This window comes from Passer montanus, unplaced genomic scaffold (assembly GCF_014805655.1).
Source record: "Passer montanus isolate IOZ18808 unplaced genomic scaffold, ASM1480565v1 scaffold89, whole genome shotgun sequence".
In the NCBI taxonomy this organism is placed as follows: domain Eukaryota; kingdom Metazoa; phylum Chordata; class Aves; order Passeriformes; family Passeridae; genus Passer; species Passer montanus.
In genome coordinates, this window is record NW_024374256.1 from 61,011 (window position 1) to 76,714 (window position 15,704).

General features: G+C 53.5%; 1 protein-coding gene across 1 annotated transcript; it reads left to right on the forward strand.

The window, feature by feature from the left end:
• The first annotated feature begins 5,539 nt into the window (after positions 1–5,539).
• OPRD1 (opioid receptor delta 1) lies at positions 5,540–14,269 on the forward strand. Its single transcript, XM_039733724.1, has 3 exons — positions 5,540–5,991; positions 11,373–11,722; positions 12,409–14,269. The coding sequence occupies exons 1-3, from the start codon at positions 5,714–5,716 to the stop codon at positions 12,939–12,941; spliced, it is 1,161 nt and encodes a 386-aa protein (XP_039589658.1). The 5' UTR covers positions 5,540–5,713; the 3' UTR covers positions 12,942–14,269.
• Positions 14,270–15,704: the final 1,435 nt, after the last annotated feature.

Sequence of the window (15,704 nt, forward strand, 5' to 3'; positions counted from 1 at the left end):
AAGAGGTTTCCTGTCCTCTCCCAGTCCCAAACCTAATCATCCTATGGACTTCTGCAGTAGCATGAAAAAGGGGAGGGAAGACCCAGGGTCTGAGTCCAGAGCAAGAGGCTCTGAAGCTGCACTCTGTGGTTTGGCACAGTTAGAGAGCAGCAGGATTGCAGCTGACCTGGATTCCCAACATCAAAGACAATGCCCGCATCTCCAGAGCCCTCCAAGGAGGTGACTCAATGAGCTGAACAGCCACGTGTCCATCTCATCTGGTACTGGCATCCAGGGCTGCGGGTGATGGCAGGACCATCTCCCCCGCACTGTGGCTCAGAGCTAAAAAGCTGTACAAAATGTAATGTTTATATGCTGAGAAAGAAGCCTGCCTCCTCCATCATCAGGGTGGTCAAAGGTGGCCCGGGGGGTTTAAGCCACATTTGGCATGGGTCTAACCCCCATGCTCTTAGTACAGTAACAGACATTGGAAAATCTCCTGTCAGACTCACAGGAGACAGACAAACAGACCTTATCACTTGGGAAACCCAGACCTAACGCTCCTCCCTGTCCCTTGGCAGCGCTGCATGTGTGTCTGCCCATGTGCACAGGGTCCTTGGCCCTCCATCATGTCACGAGCAGCCCCAGGCAGCAGGACACCTGGTTCCCATGATACACCCAGCCCCAAGCAATAGGACACTGAGTCCCCATGCCTCAGTCCCAAAGGACCTCTCCAGGAAAACCGTGAAAGCCTCACAGGAAGCCCAGGGGTCACATTGACACCAATTCCTTCCACCAGCAGCAAAAAGATTTATTTTTCCAGCCCGGATCTGTCTGGGAGCAGCATGCTGCTGTGTTTCCCCCCTCCCTGTGATGGTTCATTTCTGAGATGACTCACAGATTGTTAATGCTCCCAAGGAAGCAGCTCTGCCACCTCTGAGCACCAGCTGAGGGGGGCACAGCTCATGCTCCTAGCTCCCCAAAATCCAGGGAGACCCTTCCAGTTCCCAGTTAATGCTCCATTGTCAGAAAAAGGCAGCACAGAGGGGGCAGTGAGGTGGTGAAAATACCTAAATAAGCAACAATCAGGGAAGAAGGCTCCTGTGGGGATTGAGTTCCCCAGGGATGGGGTGTGATGCCCATCCTTCCTTCACTGCCAGCACAACTTGGTGCCCACGAGTCACTCGCTATCGCTGCCCCTGTCCCTGTCACTGCCACGAGGCCAGGCATGAGCCTGGGTGAAGGAATGGGCTCACTAACCCCTCCAGTGAAATAATCATCACTTTGGAGGCATTTTTTATGGAAAAGGATGAACTAGCAGGTGCAGATGCACTCACCTGTGTTTGTAAGGAGCCCTGCTGCCCCCAGCCTTGGTGGGAGCAGCGGGCTCGGGGCAGGCTGGCACTGTCGCCAGCTTGAGCCCGCCAGGGACAGCCCCTCTCACATCCCAAGAACATCTCAGGGATAGAGGTGGCATCCCCCTCAAGATATCACCAACCTCTGGGAGAGGGACTGCTGCCTGCAAGGTGGTGAGCAGAGATTTTCCATCCAGCCTCTGGCCTCAACTCCGACTCTGGCCGTCGCGGTGTGCAGACACCCTGCCCCAAGAGACAGCCTCTCCACACACAGTGCCGAGGAAACAATGCTGCAAACCCCCACCTCACGTGCAGCCATGCAGAATGGCGAGGCAGAGAAGAATCTCATCTAATTTTAACTCCCCTGACGGATGGGCTTTGTTCTTTGCAGCAGCTGCCCCGCAAGGTATGAAAACACTCAGATATGTTGACATGGGAAAACAAAACACACAAATCAGCCCATTTTCCTCTTCAAGGCTGATTTATCTGGAGCTGTCAGTGGAGGGAGGGGAAGTGATGAGCCCTGGGGAGATGGAGGAGCAGCCTGGACTCGCAACTCGGTGGTTACCAGTGCAGTTGGGCTGATGCTCATTGAGCATCTGGTCCATTCTCTCCCAAGCCCCAAAACACCTCAGATCTACAGAAAACAAAGTGACATTTTCTGCTGCAATTCCCCAAGGTGTGATTCTGTGCACGTCCTGGCTCATCCTTATAAATGAGGGAAGCTAGATGCCAATGGAGCCCCCCCCCAAAGTGGTTCACTACAAGCTGAGCTCCATTCTGGTGCCCTCATTGTGCTGACTTCTTGGTTTTCTGAGTTGGGATGGGTGGGATAGGTGGGCTTTAAGGTCCCTACCTACCCAAATCACTCCATGATTCTACGAAGATAGGCACTATGAAGGGGGAATAAAAAATGGAGTTTCCCTTCTCTGCATCACAGCTCTGAAATGTACAGACAGGACTCCAGCTGGCTGCCAAAATGTAAATTATATAAAAATATCTAGATATTTTTATATATTTATATTTTAGATATTGTTCTATTTCTATCATAGTTCTATACCTGGCAGAAATGCCCTGGTCCCCACCTCAGCAGAGGACAAAGCCATTCCAGTGTCACCAGAGATCCAGTGCAAGGCACTCCCTAACAGCATCATGGCAAGGTGAGAGCCATGGTACTGCTAGGGAGCCTCAGTGTCCTTCTGAATTCCCAAAAATCCTCATGGAGAATTCATCTCCCTTTTTCCCTCCTTCATCATCCTCCAGAGGTTGCCATGGATTTTGACTGGAGTCCAGCCAGAGCAGATTCATTGCTCTTGCATGTTATTTCTATGTCTATTTTGATTAAAAGCAATAAATTCCAGAGGAGAGGGTCTTCTCACCATGAAATACACTTTGTCGAGTTTTCTGAGTCTCTGAGTACATCAAAACACTGCCATTAGTGGCTCCAGCTATAAATCCCCTTGGATGGACCTCAGCTCACCAGGCAAAGGAGCGACATGAATTGTGCTCCTTGACAGCCTCAGCATTGCTCTCACCATCTCAATTTGATACATTATTTATTTTTCAGGATGTGGGTGAGGAAATAAGAGCTAAGACATTGCCGCACAGAACTTCCTAAGAGAAGCAATCCCTGCAGGAGAGCAAGACTTGATCCGAGATCACAGAATGGTTCAGGCTGGAAGGGACCTTAAAGCCCCTCCAGTGTTACCCCTGCCATAGCAGGGACACCTTTCACTATCCCAGGCTGCTCCAAGCCTTTTTCAACCTGGCCTTGGACATTTCTAGGGATGGGCAGCCACAGCTTCTCTGGGCACCCTGTGCCAGGGCCTCACCATCCCCCCGGGTGGCCAAAGTGGCATTGATCAAACTCGGGATGCAGAGAGAGGTCCCAGGACCAGTGCTGGGGGTCAGAACCTGCTAGACCCACCAGGCTGCATTAGGGTGATGCTCTCCCCTCCAAGATACCTCAGTTTCCCCAATTTTGGAACTCCACTCGCAGCAGCAGCCAGGTTTGGCAGCAGGAGCAGCAACAACTGAGAGCAGGCAGATGAGCACCAAAGCCCTTTAAAGATTTTCCATTTGTTTTGTGTGTCCACTGGGTTTATTTTTAACATTCCAGCTGAAAAAAAAAATTCTAAAGAAATGCTGGAGCTGAGCCAAGAGGACGTGTTTGCTGGAACCTGCCAGGATGATTAGTCCTTTGCAGATAACCCGTTGGAAAAGGGTCAGTGTGGGGGCTCTGGCCATGCCGGGAGCCAAGCGAAGGGATGGGTTCTTTTCCAGAGAGCTCCTCAGCCATGCTAAAAGCTATTTTACACTCCCCAACCTGATGTTTCCTTCCCGCTGGGAGAGATCAGCAACCAGCCTGCATCAGAGCTGGGCACAGCAGATACTCAACACCTCGATCTGGGTCTGGGAGGCTCTTTTCACCCAGGCAGGTGTTTAAATCCCATATTCTGGACCACACACAGATGCAGAACATCCCCCTCTATCCTGCCTGGGCTTGTAAAAGCACTGCAGGAATGGGAACACCCTCCAGGTAAGGAGGCTGATGCATCCAAAGTGCAGGAACCAAGATACACATGTTAAATCCATTCCTGTGCTCCCAATCCTGCCTTTACCCATCCCACCAGCCCTGTGGGACACAGCCAGGGCCACAGCCACCTCACGCCATGAGGACAGGAGCACACAGCTCACAGCTCCTGCCTCCCTGCTCAGAGGCCCTGGACCTCCCATCCCGTGGTTACCATCTGAACCATGGAATGATTGAAAAGCCATTAATTCCCTCCTGGGCGTTTTTATGAAGCTCTTGGTGAAATGTCTGCTTCAGCACTGCAGGGTTTTGATACTGGCAGAGCTACGCGCAGACTGAAAACCCCATCTCCAGGGTTGAACAAGCTGCTGGCCTCTCCTCCATGTCCCGTGTCTCCTGCTCCGTCTCTCTGGAGCCAGATGTACCCAAAATTGCAGCAAATCATCCTCTCTCTCTGGGCCGGAGCTGTTCCAGGGCACAGGGCAATGAATTAATCTATTCCCAAAGCAAACGGGAGATGGGGACACCCCAAGCATGTGTACCCAGAGCCTCCACCTCCATTTGGGCTCCAGGAAAAATAAGGTTCCTGCCTCTCAGCTTTGCAGACCCTGAAAGGGGGGAGCACTGCCAGAGGAAGGCGGTCCTGCCCCAAGGCTGGGAAGGCTCCTTGGAAAGGGGAAGGTGAACTCAACAGCCCACAAAGCCCAGCTCAGCTAAGCAGGTGCTGCTGCTGGGTCTGTATTTGCACCTTCACTCTGCAGCATCTCCTACATCTTTTATCCTGCAGCAGCATCCCTCCCAAGCCCCCCAGAAACCTCTTTTAGCACCCCCAGCATTCCTTATTGCCTTCCAAGCATTCCTCCAAAATCCCCCCAACACTGCTCCCCAAATCCCTCTTCAGCATTCCTGCATCACTCTCCCCCCAGCACCCCTCCAGTTCCTTCCTTCACCAACAATATCCCTCTTGAATCCCCCTGCAACATCCTCCCAGACCTCCTCAGCACCCCTAAACTCATGCAGCACCCCTTAACCCCACAGCATGTGATGGGGAGAGTGAAGGAGAGGAAGAAAAAGCAGAGGCCGAGGGAGAACTGGAGACCGGCCGGCTTTGCTTTGTGGACAAGGGGGCTGCTTGTCCCCCTGCCTGCCTGCAGACAAAGGAAACCCAGAGCAGTCACAGCGCCCCATCCATCGCTCCCCCTCCAGCCGGGGACCCGTGCAGGCTCCAGGATGGGCGACAGGCAGGGATTGGGGGGAGAGACAGGGATCAGGAGGGCAAGCAGGGAGGAGAGGCAGAGGCAGGAATGAGGGAGGGGGGTGAAGGTAAGGAACTGGGCGGTGGGAAAAGGGGAAAAGAGGAAGGGACTGGGGAGAGCGGAGGTCAGGCAGGGACTGAGAAGAACTGGGAGGGGAGGATGGCAGGAGAAAGAGACAGGCTTGGGGGCGGGGGGGCGTGGAGGGGGGAGCAAGGAGGGAGCTGTGGGGGGAAAAGGTAGGCAGGAATGCAAGCATGGGGCGAGGCAGGCAGGGATGCGGGGAAAACGGGAGCGTGGAGGGAAGACAAGGACCTGCCGAGTGGAGAACGGCAGCCATCGACCGAGGTGGAGGAAGGCGGGGACGGGGGAGACAGGTAGGGAGCAAGGGGGAGAACCGCAGGAGGGGAACATTCGGGCGAGGGGGCGGGCGGCGAGCAGGGCCGCCCCCGGCCCCACGTGGCTCGGGGGACACGCGGGTTTATAAAGCGCCGGTGCGGGAGGCGGCGGCGGCGCCGGCCGCAGCGGGGCTCGAACCCGCGGAGCTCGGATGCGCCCGGCGGCTGCAGCGGGGCCGCGGCCGCCCGCGGGCCATGGAGCTGCCCATGGCTGTGCCCTCGGATGCGCCCGCGGAGCTGCCCTCGGTGCTGCCCTCGGTGCTGCCCTCGGTGCTGCCCGCCGCCACCGCCGCCCCCTGGGGCAACGGCAGCGCCTGGGCCACCCTGCCCGGGCACGGCGTCAACGACACGGGCCTGCAGCGGGCCAGGAGCGCCACGTCCATCCTCATCGCCGTCGTCATCACCGCGCTCTACTCGGTGGTGTGCGTGGTGGGGCTGCTGGGCAACGTCCTGGTCATGTACGGCATCGTCAGGTGAGAGCCGGGCTGCGGAGTGTGAGGGACAAGGGGCACCCTGGGCACACCAGGTGTGAGCAGGTGTGGAGCCAGGCTGTGCCGGTGCAGCGCACGGGAGTACGAGCTGCTGAGTGCGCACCGGGGCTGAGACAGGACCAGGAGCGAGTTTGCACTGAGACAAGGTGTGAGCGGGGCTGAGCGTGTGCTGCGTGCCAAACAGCAGCAGAAGTGAGTGTGAGCCGAGAGTGAGTGTGAACCGGCGGTGAGTGTGCACCAGGTGTGAGTTTGCCCCGCGTGTGAGCGTTCCCCGAGCAGCAGCAGCAGGGCTGGGTGTGCACCGGGATGTGCGTGTGAGCTGTGCAAGGGTGAAAGCAGCGGCCGTGTGGGCCTGGGGCAGCTCGGGGAGTGCAGGGCAGCTGTGTTCGGCCACGGGGAGGGGGCATGGGCGACACAGCCCGGCCCCGAGCGGGTGCCTCTTGTCCTTTGTGAGGAAGAGAAGCGCAGGGCTGGGAGCTGCTCTGTTTGCAGGGTGGGTCCAGACTCCCCCGCCCCAGGCAGGGGCTGGTGGGTTCCCGCTGCTGCCACCTCACTCCATCAGTGGGAATTACCCACCCAGCCCATTCCCAGCTCCTTCTTGTGCCAGCACCTCCTGCAGCTGCCTGACTTCTGCTTTTCTCTAACAAAGAGCAGGAACTGCATGGCCCAGCCCCATCTCCCACAGCAGCTGAGCTGTCCTCTGGTCCCCTCAGCGTGGGGAACCATCTCCAGTAGCCAAGAGACCTACTGTGGCTGCGTCCAAGACCTGGGCACCTGTGGTGAGGCTTTCCCTGGGCAGAGACAGGGTCTGCAGGGTCCCTGCACCCCAGGACAAAACAGCATGACCCAAACGCCCCCCATTATAAAGATGGGGCATGGCAAGATGCTGCTGTATCCAGCCAGGCACTTGTGCTAAGGTACAAAATCTCGTCAGTCCCTTTGTCCAGACACTGGGTGGTCCTGCCTGGTTAGGATGGGTTGACATGGAAAATGGGACCATAAAGCCAAGCCTTACAGTCCACAGGACCAGTGCCAGCAGTGAGGGCTGACAGAGCTCCTCCACAGCTCTGCCAGCAGCAAAGGATGGGGCTGTGCTTGCAGTCACATTCTGTGAGGGCGCAGACCCAAACACCTCCAGCCTGGCAGGAGGGAGCAGAAGGGTCTCACTGGGTGCCTGGGCTTCACAGCCACCCCCTCTGCACTGGTGGGGGCTTGGTCCTGTAGGTTCAGAATCTGTGGGGTAATTCCAATTTCCATTGCCTCAGGTGATCCTGTAACCCCAGCTTGGCCAAAACCCTAGAGCCAAACCAGAGCTGGTGGCTGGATTTAAACAAACCCTCCAAATTCACACTTTTAACCATTTCCACCCTAATTTCCTTATCCCTTTTAGTCCCTAGCTATCATCACAGGAGGTCAGCACAGCCTGGCACTGCATGCGCACAAATAAATGTGGTAACTCAATGGAGGGAAGGAAACCATCCTGAAACGTGTCCATGAGCCACCCTGGAGTGCCCATTGCCCTGGCATCAGGCTCTGCTGCCCCTGCTCCCCACTCTCTGTGTGTTTTTAACCATCCAAGAGGGTGGGCAATAGGGAGTGCCATGGGGGAGTAACTCACTGACCCGACCTGACTCCTAATGGAATTTTTCACCCACTCAAAGTGGCATCAAAAATGAGCCCTGGTCTGAAAAAGCAAATTGAGGTAATTGCGGCAGAGACAGATGCCATGAACAATGTCAGGGTGAGGGATGAGTGTTATTAGACCCCCTCCAGCTCGTTCTGTGAGAGGAGAGGGAAGGCATTTTAAAGAGAGTGATTTCATATGCAAACAACATCCTCCCTATTTTACTCACTGAGTAACTCCATGTTACCAAGGTTTTAGCAAGCCTGACAGCCACAGATCCCATCGCCACACCTTCTAGCCCCGCATTTTCCAACTGATGATGGAATTAAACACAGAATCACAGAGTGGTTTGGGTTGGAAATGACCTTATAGACCATCTTGTTTCCACTAGACCAGGTGGCTCCAAGCCCTGTCCAAGCTGGCCTTGAACACTTCCAGGGATGGGGAATATCCCATGAAATGAGCAAATATCGTCCTCCAAGCCCCTGGGACAGGAGGGGCTGCAGGGACACATGCCTTCGCCCCTTCCATGGCCAAAGCCACCTGGAGTTTCTTGTCAGAGCTGCTCCATGCTGACAGGGTTTAGGTCGGACTAGGGGAGACCTGTGTCTGTGGAAGAAAGGGCTCAGCTTGGATTTGGACCTCCCTGCCAGGGAGATTCTGGGTGTTTGCCTTGTGCTCTTCTAGTGCCAGCTCTCAGTGCCCTTGGGGTCCAAGCAGGGGGTCCAGGCAGTCTGGAGCACATCCTGGGGGTCTGGGACCTCTGGGACCACACTGAGTTTGCCACAAAGTCCATGAGTGCCAGGAGCTGGCAGATGCAGACACAGGACCCTGGTATATAGCTCTGTGAACGGACACACCATGAGCCAAGCACAGCCAAAATCCAAATAAATCCCTGTCCAGAGCAGCCAAACCCATCCACACATCTGGAGGGAGCCCAGCACACCCAGCACCCTCCCCAGCACAGCTCTGACCAGCACTGCCATGCCCACTGTATTGTCAGGTGCTTTTAAAAACACTCCTGGAAACAATTTGCAGCTGTGAGCTCAGGGCTGCAAGTGCCCTCAGCCCCACTAAGCCCATCAGCCCCCCACCAGCTCCCACACAGGCTGCAGGGACAGCTGGGTGCAGCCTTTGTCGAGCCAGGCTCTTGCAGGCAGCGGCTTTTAGCAGCTCCAGGAGTTTTTTCTTTCATTATTATTCAGTTTTCTTTCACTTATTTATTTTCCAAGAGGTTTGGAGAGGGCATCCCTACTTGGGAGTCGAGACTGGAATACGGAGCTGCCCTGTGCTTTCCCCATCCCCTCCCATCTCTTCTCTTCATCAACATTTCCCAGATTGTTCCTTCAAGTGCATAACTTCCCAATCAAGGCATTCACTTAATTGCAATGGGTTTGGCAGCCTGGGGAGGTCCATCAGCAGCAGTGGATGATTTGCTCTAATGTGGGCAATAAACCTCTTTCCTGGAGCAGCAGTTTCATCTGCAGCTCAGGAGGTTCACCAGGATGGACACCTCACCCTGTGCAGGGGTTTGAAACCTCAGCCCCAACCTGGAGGGGGTTGAATCTTGCTCCAAAACCCCAGTGCTAGAAGCTAAATTGCCATCTGTATCTTCCCAGTCATCCCTATCACCATCCCAAGTTATTCCCATCAACCCCATCACCCCAGGTATCCCCAGCCTCATGCCAGGTATCCCTGTCATTCCAGTCGAATGCATCAGCAGAGTCAACCCATCATCCCAGACATTCCCATTATCATCCCAGTCATCTCCATTGTCCCAGTCATCCCTGTCACCGCTCTGCCCTCACCAGCCCCATCCTGCCTGGGCATGGGTGACAGCTCTGGCCCTCCAGTCCCCCTGGCACATCTGGCAGGGGGTTGGGAAGTGCTTACCCAGGACAGCTAACCACATCTGGCAGATCATGGAATGAATAACAGATTTTTTTTAACCATTTTACTCAAAAAACAGAGACCACAGATGTGTGAATCTACCTGAACTGACTGTTCACATAGGAGAGGCAAAACCTGACAATACCACAAATTCTCAGCTTTTTGTTTAACCTGGGAGGAAACTTTTCTGCAAAAGCGCTTGGAAAATAACACTAAAGAGAATGGAAAAGGACTTTTCAAGGACAAGACATTTTTAATGCCATATTTAAATTTCAAAAAAAAGCTCCGCTTGAATATTTCCACCCTTGGGCAACGGGCTGCCATTTGCAGCCATGGTGAAGGAGACAGGAATGCTCTTGGAGCTGGGAGCTGGGTTAAGCTGCTGTTTTCTATTTTCTCCCAGAAAGAAATTAGTTTTTCAGCTCCAGTTCCCAGTTCTATTGACAATGGAACTTGGTGGGTCTCTGTCCCCACTCTCTCCTGACACTGCTGAGATGGGGAAAAGATAAGGGGAAGGGATTGGGTAGCACCCTCAATTCCAGAAGCCTCTTTACCACACCAACCTGCTGTCCTGGGCTGCAGCCAGGGCAGGACCACCTGTGATGGGAGCCACTCAATCCCCCCACCTCAATTTATTTCATGTACCCCAACATGTGATGAGCTGTACCAATTATCACAGAATCCTAGAATGCTTTAGACTGGAAGTGACCTTAAAGCCCATCTCATTCCACTCTCTGCCATGGGCAGGGACACCTTCCACTGTCCCAGGTCGCTCCAAGCCCTGTCCAACCTGGCCTGGAACACTTCCAGGGATGGGGCAGCCACAGATTCTCTGGACAAGCTGTGCCAGGTTATCACCACCCTCATATCTGATTCAAACCTGCCCTCTGTCAGTTTAAAACTGTCTTACCCCTATCACACATGTGAAAAGTCACTTTCTATCTATTTTATAAGTACAAGGAAAACAATCTTTTCATCTCAGCAACAAAGTGGTAATCTCCCCCCTTGTGCCTTATCCCAGTGCTGCTACAGGCAGGTTTAGCCATGCACAGAGATGGTTTTGGGCAAACTGACCCTGATGTTAATTAATTAGGGTATATCTAAAAAAGGTTGAGGCTGGGGAGGGTGCTCTCTGAGCAATGGGGATTTGCTGGAAGGGAGCACAGGAAGAGCTGGAGCTGCTGGTGTAGTCCTGCAAAGAGCAGGGTCTTCCACAGAGCCACTCCCACCGCATGTGTGTTGCCCTTTGGGGGTACCCAGCAGATCCCTCAGTATCTATTTCCAAGCCACCACACCATTCAAAGTATCCCTTTGACCAACACTTGCAGGGCTGGATGCTCCTGGGACACACACACACACATCCCTGCTTCTCTGGCATCTGCCATAACTCTGCCTCATCCCTTCAGGAAATGTTTGGACATAAGGGACCGTGCATTTCTCTTGCCATGGTGTGACAAGAACCAGAAGCAGAGCCAGCCCTTCCCAAATGCCCTGGGGGATACAGCAGGCTTCCCCAAAGGCTCTGGAGCTCCAGGCTGGCTAATTGGGCTGCTTCCAGATGGCCTGTTTCCGGGGGTAATCGATCCAATTTCTGCAAGCAAACTTGACAGGGATGCAGGCTGGATAATCACAATTTACTAGGTGGAAAATCAGATGAAGGAGGATTGAGGGGATAAAGGACATTGTGCAACTGGTTTGGGGAAATGCCAAGCACCCTGGTGCTGCAGAAAGGCACATCACAACACTTTTGCCCACCAAGGCTGGTGTCACCTCGTGAGCAGACAGGCTGTGCCCCCTCCTCATCACATCAAGTGCCCTGACCACCTGTAACATGCCCTTTCTCCCCCAGGTACACCAAGATGAAGACAGCCACCAACATTTACATCTTCAACCTGGCTCTGGCTGATGCAGTGGCCACCAGCACCCTGCCCTTCCAGAGCGCCAAGTACCTCATGGAGACCTGGCCCTTCGGGCAGCTGCTCTGCAAGGTCGTGCTCTCTATTGACTACTACAACATGTTCACCAGCATCTTCACCCTCACCATGATGAGCGTGGACCGCTACATCGCCGTGTGCCACCCAGTCAAGGCCCTGGACTTCCGCACGCCGGCCAAAGCCAAGATCATCAACGTCTGCATCTGGGTGCTCTCCTCCCTCATCGGGGTGCCCATCATGATCATGGCAGTCACCAAGTCAAAAGGCAAGTGTCTCAGGGTACACGTCCCCTCCTGTCCCATCAGTCAATCCGAGGGGTGACCTGGCAAACCTGACCTCTGGTCCTGTAGCAGATTTGTGGTCAGTGGTGGACACCTGTGACACCATAAATGTGCCCTGTCTTGGAAAAAGCATCATGGTGTTATTTCCCATCTTAGAAACTGTCCCAGAAATTGTCCTCCCTTCCCCTTAAGGGTAGGGATCCCACACCTTTCCCCATCTCCAGTCCAACCAGTGCCTCTCCCCACCTCCTGGGATGCAAAGCAGGGGCCTAAAAAAAACCCAGTGATGCTGCAAAGTCTCCAAGTGACCCTAAGATCTGCAGCTCCTGTGTGGGGACACTGGTCCTTGGCTGCTAGGAAAGCTCTGGGCATCTTGAGGAAGTGGAGGATATGTGGATGTGACATGGGGATGTCCATCATGGGGGCTGGGAGAAGGGAGGATTGGCCTTGAATGGCCCAGAAGGCTCTGCAAGGAAAAAGTTCCAGGGTCACTGCATCCACTGCCTCCCCTCAGTGTCTTGTGGAGTCTGACGGCACAGAGCTCCTGGGGAACCTCTGCCAGGAGCAGGCAGGTAGGAATGCATCTCCCTGGGGTTTTAACAAGCCAAGACTGAGCAGAATATTCTCAGCAGACTCTAAGCTTCCTCTTTGACCCTCCTCTCTCCTACAGACGGTGTGGTCCTGTGCACTCTCCAGTTTCCCGACCCTCCCATCTACTGGGACACTGTGACCAAGATCTGTGTCTTCATCTTTGCCTTCCTGGTCCCCATTCTGGTCATCACCATCTGCTACGGGCTGATGATCCTTCGCCTGAAGAGCGTCCGGCTCCTCTCAGGCTCCAAGGAGAAGGATCGCAACCTGCGGCGCATCACTCGCATGGTGCTGGTGGTGGTGGCAGCCTTCATCATCTGCTGGACGCCCATCCACATCTTCGTCATCGTCTGGACGCTGGTGGACATAGACAAGAAGAACCCCTATGTGGTGGCCAGCCTGCACTTCTGCATCGCTCTGGGCTACACCAACAGCAGCCTCAACCCTGTCCTGTACGCTTTCCTGGATGAAAACTTCAAGAGGTGCTTCCGAGAGTTCTGCCTGCCTTTCCGAGCCCGTGTGGACCAGAACAGCTTCTCCCGTGCCAGGACCACCACACGGGAGCACGTCTCCACCTGCACCCCTTCTGAGGCCCGCAACAAGCCGGCATGACTAGAGGTGGGCAGCCCCCAGCGGGGCTGCCGCGCACGCGGAGCAGATGAGCTGCGCTCAGAAGTCACCCAGGTCACCACCACAGAGCTCTAGCAGAGTGCTGGGCTGGGCACTGCTCCGTAACACTGCTGGGTTTGCATACAGACTGACTGCAAAAGCTTTTTACGTCCTGAGAATGAAAAATGGGAGAATTGGGACTCACCAAATGATGTAGGGAGAGGACATGAACAAGAGGCAAGTTGGGCAAATATGCTCCACTGATGCCACCGCCTGAACCAACAACACCCCGAGGGGCTGTCACCTTCCAACACATGGCTCTGGGCAGAGCCCAGGGCACCAGAACTGCAATGTCCATGTACTTGTCCTCCTGCACGGGCCAGGGTGACACCACAGCCCATGGCAAAAGGGGAAACGCTCACATGGCAGAAAGGAACTGTGCCAGGAGGTGATCATAGCATCACAGATTTGTTCAGGTTGGAAAAGCCCTCCAAGATCATCAAGTTCAACTGTTCCTCTACCACTACAAAGGTCACCACTTGCCCATGTCCCCAAGTGCCACATCCACACAGTGATGGTTAAATCTCTTCAGTGATCGTTACTCAACCACTGCCCTGGGCAGCTGTGCCAGGGCTGGACAACCCTTTCAAGGAAGAAATGTTCCCTAATATCCAGCCTAATCCTCCCTGGAGTGACTTGAGGCCATTTTCTCTGCCACATCATGGGACCTCATTCCATCCCCCTCTGAGCTGTGTCCAAAAGACAAATGGAGATGGGAAGAAAAACTTATGCCACTTCAGAGACGCTGTTTTCAAAAAGCTCCAGATCCATTGTAAAAATTCTCCTGGAGTTCCTCAAACTGGGAGTGCTCCCAGAGAAAGCTTTCTACGGTTAATGTCATTGTTAGGTTAGTGTTATTTAGAGACCTCTGACTGCAGCTAAGGCTGCCCTGGACATGGATGTGATGCTGGACTGGAAAACTGGGGACAAATCCTAGTGCAGGCAAACAGCCCTGGGAGATCCTGCCCTGACCGGGCCATGCTGTATCCAGGATGCTCAGAGGGAACTCTTTGTGTACTTTTATAAATATATATGTATATCTATAGCTGTATGAAATTAAAGTGACCCCAAGGCCTCCCGTCACACCTCCCACTACAGCAGCTGCTCCACGTGTGATGGAGCTGAATATGCCGCATCCATAGCATCTCACAAAGTGCTTCAGACACTATTTCCAGCTCCAGCCCTTGGGATATTTGCCTTACAGTGGCATTTCTGTACAGGAGCCCTGCTTTCTAAAAATTAAACTAAAATAAAATCAGAAATAGGAAGCAGTTTCCAGCTCTCTTGTGACTCCCAGGCATCAAAAATGAGCAAGGTCTGGCTCAGGGGGTGATCTGGGGAGTGATGAAACTACCTCTAAATTTATTCTTTCCTGTGAGGGTGGGGATAACCTGGTACGGGGTGCCCAGAGCAGCTGTGGCTGCCCCTGGATCCCTGGCAGTGTCCGAGGCCAGGTTGGTTGGGGCTTGGAGCACCCTGGGACAGTAGAAGGTGTCCCTGCACATGTCAAGGCATGAAACTGGATGGGCTTTAAGGTCCCTTCCAACTCAGGCCATTCCATGATTCTGAATTCAAGTTCCAAAAACTCACCTTTGTGAACCCCCAAAGCCCTTTAGCTGAGACTGTTTGCAAGCCCCAGTTACCAAAAATCTCTTCTGCCAACAGTTATCAAGACATAATTTTATTTTAAAAGACTAACAACCCAAATTCTGGCTCAAATTACATTTGTAATTTAAATACAAATGAGGATTTAGCGGAAAAGCAACAGAAAGGAGTGCAGGGTGGATGTGAAAACCACTCGAGGACCCCCGTCCATTACCCAGCACCCTGGGAAAGCTGAGCCAGGCACCAGTTCAGAGATTTCACAGCCCTGGTAAACTAGCAGCCAGCCCAGATTAATTATGCAGCAACCTGTGTTGGCACACACCAACCAGCTATTTCAGGGACATTTGCAGCCCAAAATCGTGTTATTGCAGGAAACATCCTTTCCCCATTTTTTTTTTTCTTCAATTAATTCACCAAATAATGAACCCTGATGTATTGAGCTTGTGATTAATGATGATGATGCCAGTTTCTTTGTCTGCAGGTTTAGGCTGACTTTGGAATTGCATTAATATGCAGATGGAAATGAATGGATCTGGCTTTCCTGGGGAGGACAGGAGTGAGAGCTCCCACCTTCCTGACCTCAGAGCAGCCTGGGGTGGACCCAGGCTGTCAGCTTGACAGAGATTCTTGTCATGCAATTCATCATTTAACAGGGAAAGAAAATCACTATGAATAATTCCTAGAGGATTTTTTTTCTCCTTTCAGTTACAAATTCTGCTTAATTTGTACTGTTTTATTCCCTGAGCAAATGGGATGGGGAGGAACGTGCAGGGAGGGGATGGGGGATGTCTGGGATACTGTGTGAGCACTGGAGCTCCTCCAGGCAGGGATGGAGCCAGGATCCCCTTCCCCAGCTCCCAAGAGCTGTGTGAGCCATATGAGACTTTCCTTATTTTGGCCTGTTGTAATGGAAAAGGAACAGGACATCAGCTGTTGTCATCTTATTGCAAAAAGTTCCATACATTTTTGGTGATTTCTCATGGGCAGCTCCTTACAGCACTGACTTCTTCACAGCACAGCCAACAAACCCCAACTCCCCTCTCAGCCACCTAACCCACTCTTTTATAGCACTCATCCTCACTGGACACAGCTGTGGCTTGT

What these genes read in the sequence shown, in the direction of transcription:
- OPRD1 (XM_039733724.1), top strand. Translation starts at nt 5,714, where the DNA reads ATGGAGCTGCCCATGGCTGTGCCCTCGGATGCGCCCGCGGAGCTGCCC. An exon ending in GTCATGTACGGCATCGTCAG is followed by an intron (nt 5,992 to 11,372) that starts GTGAGAGCCGGG and finishes TTTCTCCCCCAG; the next exon opens with GTACACCAAGATGAAGACAG. An exon ending in GGCAGTCACCAAGTCAAAAG is followed by an intron (nt 11,723 to 12,408) that starts GCAAGTGTCTCA and finishes TCTCTCCTACAG; the next exon opens with ACGGTGTGGTCCTGTGCACT.